The sequence below is a fragment of the Tupaia chinensis genome, unplaced genomic scaffold (genome assembly GCF_000334495.1).
Source record: "Tupaia chinensis unplaced genomic scaffold, TupChi_1.0 Scaffold149178_1, whole genome shotgun sequence".
Lineage (NCBI taxonomy): Eukaryota > Metazoa > Chordata > Mammalia > Scandentia > Tupaiidae > Tupaia > Tupaia belangeri.
The window spans coordinates 1,282,416-1,288,415 of record NW_006209026.1 but is presented as its reverse complement, the minus strand read 5'-3'; the positions used below and the strand labels follow the sequence as shown (position 1 = coordinate 1,288,415).

At 44.0% G+C, this 6,000-nt stretch overlaps 1 protein-coding gene across 1 annotated transcript in view; it reads right to left on the bottom strand.

Moving 5' to 3' along the window:
• Positions 1 to 1,261: 1,261 nt before the first annotated feature.
• Positions 1,262 to 6,000, bottom strand: part of LOC102474987 (microtubule-associated serine/threonine-protein kinase 4-like) — a gene marked incomplete at its 5' end in the record, with an annotated part of 327,526 nt that continues 322,787 nt past the window's right edge. The window contains 2 exons of the mRNA XM_006170934.1: positions 1,262 to 1,405; positions 5,096 to 5,170. Coding sequence (XP_006170996.1) covers positions 1,262 to 1,405; positions 5,096 to 5,170 — 219 coding nt within the window. The remainder of the gene's footprint in view (positions 1,406 to 5,095; positions 5,171 to 6,000) is intronic.

Here is a 6,000-nt window from a genome sequence, read left to right as displayed (position 1 = left end):
CAAGCATATTCTCAAAGTGAAAGACACTTCGGAAATTCCCAGTGGACAAACTTGGCCAATCAGAGGTGTGTTACTTATCTTTGCTGTCCCTCTAACCCTTTTTACTAATTCAAATAAAACAGATTTAAATGTGTATGTCTATACTCAATGCACGAAAAGCTTTCTTTGCTTTTCTAAAAAGCAAAAATTCAAGCAAAAATAAAAACTCCTTGAGAGTAGAAAATGAGTCCCTTAATTTTAGCTCATATTTTCCCCAAAAGCTTTAAAGTAATTTCTGTTTTAAAAATTAACTTCCACAGAAGACATTGAGACCGCCTAAGAATAAAGCTTTGTAAGTAATGAGTACTGGTGCCATTTGTAGAAGGATTTTTAAGACTGCTAAATGTCATTAAAAAAGTCTCAAAACAATGGCTGGTTCCATGGCCTGGTGGTTTAAGGCAGCCAAATCAGACATGGCCAACCACGTAGTTCAAGTCTCAGATCTGGTGGCTTGAAAACCATGCCAGGTACATGTGCATGCATGTCAAAAGTCCTCACAGGAGAAAGATGGAGAAGGAATTGCTGTGTTACCATTCCCTAGAGTGCCGGAAGGTTTTTTTTTTTTTTTTAGAGGATTTTCGCTATAGGGCGCGTGCACTCGCCAGACAGACAGAGAGAGACACAGAGACAGAAAGTGAGAAATCACCCCCCAGGGGGGATGGTCATGCCGCAATCCCTTCTTCTCCATTCTCCTCTCGGGATCTTGGGCACTCACGCACACAAGCCCGGTGTGAGTTTTAAGCCACTGGGTCCAGGATGCGAACCGCGGTCAACTACGTGGGAGTCCAGCGACATAGCCATTACGCTAACTGCTGGTTCCCGAGTGCCAGAAGGTTGAGAGGTGTGCTTTCTCATTTCTCTCTCTCTTTCTCTCTCTCTCACTCTCTCTCTCTCTCTCTTGCAAATGCATGCACCCTCTAACAAAAACAAAACAAAAAACTCAAACCAGTGATAAAATATCTAGTTATTTATATATCTACATATCTAAATAGCTTCGATGGAAAAGAAAAATAATTCCATAATTTGACCAAGAGAACATTTCATACACTCTCATTTCACAGATGAGAAAAACTAGAACAATGGAGGCCCCAGTGTTAAGTGATTGCCCAAGGCCACAGAGCCAGTTTGTGACAAAGCCCTATGTACAGTCCACCTCGGTACATTCTTTGCACCACTCCATGTTGCTATTGGAAAGCTAAACATTCCTACCTGATCACACTTCTCAGACTATACAACGCAGATCCACACTACAGTCAATATTCTCAAAAGATTTGGCAGCTGGTTTACCATAAACGGGTACTGACTGCCAGGATATGGGAGGAATCTGTAGAGATTCTTCACTAGAACTCAGGTTACCGAGTTGAAACTGATACAGTGCGGATTCTAAACTAAGTGTGCTGACACTGAAAGGTCACTGGCTACACAGTCGCACATTTCCATTGGCTATTTATTGTCCAAGTCACACATCTACACGGCAAGAAGTGGCTTCTCCCAGTGTTAGAAAATATTTGTAGGACCTTCTCAAATTTCTACCATAGGTGTATTTGGAGGAGGAAAGGATATGACTTTTTAAACTTATTTGGTAACATAGATGAGCCAATTCACACAGCACAGTAAGGGCCCAAATAGCCTCATGGCGGTTTAATGAGTTCCTCTTAAAATTTGTCCAGAAAAAGAAGGCATGATTCTTGCACAAAACAACAGAAACACTTTTAGTACCAACAGAAGAAAATTAGCTAATTGCAGTGTACATTATAACACATCACGTGGTGAGGCAGTTGAGGGATTGTCTTGGCGTCTTTCTGAGGATGCCAAGACAGAATGACAGGCATAGAGAACAAAGGAGGGGACATAAAAGCTTAGGCTGTGTGGAGTTCTTACCGCACTGCTGACCAAGAAGTGCACGTTGTGTGTAACAGTGGATGTGATTAATTCACACAATATTTAAGTGTTGCTTAAAAATGAAACTCTCAAGTGGGATCCAAGAAGGTCTACTGCACTCTGATGAAACCATCAGACTTGTTCAAAGTTCGTTTATTTTTCTTCTCCCATACAAACCCAACTTCCATGACTTCATCTCAAGGGTGCTGATCTCAAGTAAGTGGTTTGAAACTCAGGGGGAAGGGACACCTAGGCACTTAGTAAATGTGACAGAGGGCTATGACGTCTGTAGTCTACTTTCAAATACCTCAGCACTGGCAATGGAATACTACTTATGGATTAAAATGATATCTTATCCCCAGTCAATGGCCCTAACCAGCACTTACTTCCCTAGTGGTCAACTGACATTATATCAGAAGGAGCTGTATCTCAGTCAGCACCAGAGGTTTTGCTAATTGGCATACTCAAATGGGTTTTCATTAGTGAAATCAAACTGGTGACCTGTTATTGCATGGTGAATGTTAAAAGAGGCTTTCAATGCCAGCCATGGCAGTGCACACTGGATGCTGCTATTTGGCAGGCTGAAGTCACCTGAGAGTCTCAGGTTCAATTCTCAGCCCACCCTAAAGTCTGGGGATGGTGGTATGAACTTATAGTCCCAGGTACTTGGGAAGCTGAAGAAGGAGAAACACAACATAGGAAAAAAAACTGCCAAGGGACCAGCAGATGGCATAATGATTACGTTGCTGGATTTCCACACAGTCAACTGTGGTTTGAGTCCCAGACCTGGTGGCTTAAAACACACTGGGCGCAAGTGCGTGTGTACCCAACATACCAAGAGGAAAATGGAGAAGAAGGAATTGTGAAGAAGGGATTGTGGCATGGCCATTCCCTCCCCCACACCCCGGGATGATTTCTTGGTTTCTGTCTCTCAGTCTCTCCAATGCATGCTCTATATCAAAAATCTCTCTCTAGAAAAAAAGAGAAAGACCCTGTCTAAAATATAAACACATGCAAACTTGAAAACAGGTTAAAAAGAAACATTTGAGGCCAGCCCTTTGGCACAATGGTTAAGGGCTGGAAATTGGGAGATAGTCACCACATGGCTGACCAGAATTAGAATCTTGGCCCCAGTAGGTTGAAAAACATGCAAGAAAAATGTGTATAACATATGTGTCCAAAATCTTGATGGGAAAGAGAAATGGAGAAGGGGGTTATGGCGTGACCATGCCTCACTGTGAGAGTCTTGCTCTCTTGCTGTCTATTTCTCTCTGGTGAACAGATGTGACCTCTGGCAATTTAAAAGAAAGGTTTTCAATATCAAAACCAATGGTATTTAAGATAAGAAAACTAACAAAATGGTTTCAGAGGCATTCTCCACCCTTGCACGAACGGGGTATAAGAATCTAAGGAAACCTATAACTTGTACCCTCCCTTAGGACTAGCATCTGAGGTTCAACTGCTCAATGGCCTTGTGTCTAACAAGTGGGTCAGAAGATCCCCCATGACTTAGGACCAGCAGTGATCCCGAGAGGAGAATGGAGGAGAAGGGATTGCGGCGTGGGCCATCCCCCCTGGGGGGTGATTTCTCGCTTTCTATCTCTCTGTCTCTCTCTGTCTGTCTGGCAAGCGCATGCGCCCTACAGCAAAAACCTCTGAAACAGAAAGATTCCCCCATGGCTTAATACCCACTGTAAAGGTGAGAGAATGCTGCCTCTGGAAAGTTGTCATGTAGAGCTCGAGTGGAACTCCCTAAAAAGACTTAACTGGAGCACTAGAAATAGCCAGAGATCAGGACCAGCAGTTGGCATAATGACTATGTCGCTGGACTCCCATGTAGTCGACCGCAGTTTGAGTCCCAGATCCGGTGGCTTAAACTCACGCTGGGTATGTGTGTGTGCCCAAGATCCCAAGAGGAGAATGGAGGAGAAGGGATTGTGGCATGGCCATTCCCCCCTGGGGGGCGCTTTCTTGCTTTCTGTCTCTCTGTCTCTCACTGACTTTCTGGCGAGCGCACATGCCCTATAGCAAAAACCTCTCCAAAATAAAGAAAGAAAGAAAGAAAGAAAGAAAGAGAGAGAGAGGGAGGGAGGGAGGGAGGGAGGGAAAAGGCCAGAAGCTCATAGAGTCCCAGAACTTCATAAATGCTTTGTGTCTCTCCACTAATGTTTGTTCAATACAAGTCTACCTGCAGCAGAATTGGCCTAAGACTTACTTGAGCTCTGAAGATTAGCAAATCCTTAGCTGTTTTTCTGTGATTACTGTTGACTATTAAAGGAACAAAAGGGCTGGGTATAAACACACTGGGTTATGACTATACTCAACATTTTATACCTATAAATTGCAATTGCTGCACCCGACTTGACTCACACTAGCTCAATAAACTCTCAGAAATGTTACATACCAGTTGTTAAACATTGTTACTAGAAATCAAAAATATCTAAATTTATAATTAAGTATAGGATATTGACACGAGGGTAACAGACACTCACAACTGACATACCTCGATGGCTCTGCTACTGTTTTTGAAGGTCTGCACCCACTGTATCTACCTGGTGGAGAAACTAGCCATCCTGACAGCAGCACTGCATCGGGCACCTCTTCCCAGCTCTGACTTCCACACAGGCACGTGGAACTTGCAAGTGGCCATGGGAAGGGGGGAACATGCATACCATGGAAACGAGCAAATATTACAAAACAGAATTGTGTTTTGTTTTCAGGTCTGATTGTTAAACATTTACCAGAATAGGGCCAATCAGAGGCATGGTGGTTAAGTCGTCAGATTCAACATGGCCAAATACGTAGTTCCTGTTCCAGATCTGACAGATTGAAATATACACTATGCACACGCATGTGTGTGTCTACAATCCTAAGAGGAGAACAGAGAAGGGACTGAAGTGTAAACATCTCCCCTGGGGGTACTTTCTCACTTTCCCTCTCTGTCACTCTTTTTCTCTCTGGCTCTCTTGGAGGAGCACCCTACAGCAAAAAAAAACTAAACATGGACCAGATCACTTGTGGGCATGGTCTTGAATTAACAGAGGAGACTTTACCTCCTCTATACACATTTTGAAGGTTTTAAATACACCATAACAAATGAAACCCCACGACCCAGACCACAGACGAACCATACCGCCATGCACGCCCGCTGCCCAGGGCGACGGGACACACTCACTTTTGAAGCAGCTGGGTCCACTAGTCTCTGGCGATGTCGGGCTGTGTTGAAATGGCTCTTCGGAGGCTGCCCTTCCTGACAGTGAATAGGAGATGGGGAATGAACACGAGGTGGGAAGGGCGAAGGTGGAGTGTGAGATGATGGGAAAATGGTCAAAAAGGGAGAAGGACAGTGTTTAACAGCACTGTACTTTGTCTGTTTGAGCTAGAAATCTAATAACAAAAACATGACACACACTCCCCCACCAAGGCACGAGCATGCACGTGACATTTGGTTACAAACGATCTCATATATGTGTGTGTAGCAATCACAAACACGGCCCAGCATTAGGCCATCTCCCATCAAATCTTCATTTTTCTAGTATCTGATAACTATATCTAACGTATATTTCAAGGATACTAAGAAAAACTGGGACATGATTTCCCTGAGCATGAAGTCAGTCTTCCTAAAATAACCGAAGGCATTAAGGAGCCTCCTCAGGTTAGACATGTACCCACATTACCTTGGCATTACCAAGATGTTGTGGAAATCACAATTCTCCTGAAAACCACTTAAAAACGCTTGCCTTGGGGCCAGAGGTGACATGGTGGTTAAGGCACTGGACTCCCACATAGCTAAGTATAGTACAAGTCCCAGACCTGGTGGTTTACTTTCTCACTTTCTCTGTCTCTCTCTCTCTGGTAAGCACTCTCTCTTGTTTTTCTTTTTTTGGAGAGGTTTTTGCTACAGGGCACGTGCACTCACCAGAGAGAGACAGAGAGACAGAAAGTGAGAAATCACCCCCTGGGGGGATGGCCACACCACAATCCCTTCTCCTCCATTCTCCTCTCGGGATCTTGGGCATGCACACACACACGCTCTGCATGAGTTTAAGCCACCAAGTCTGGGATTCGAACCGCAGTCGA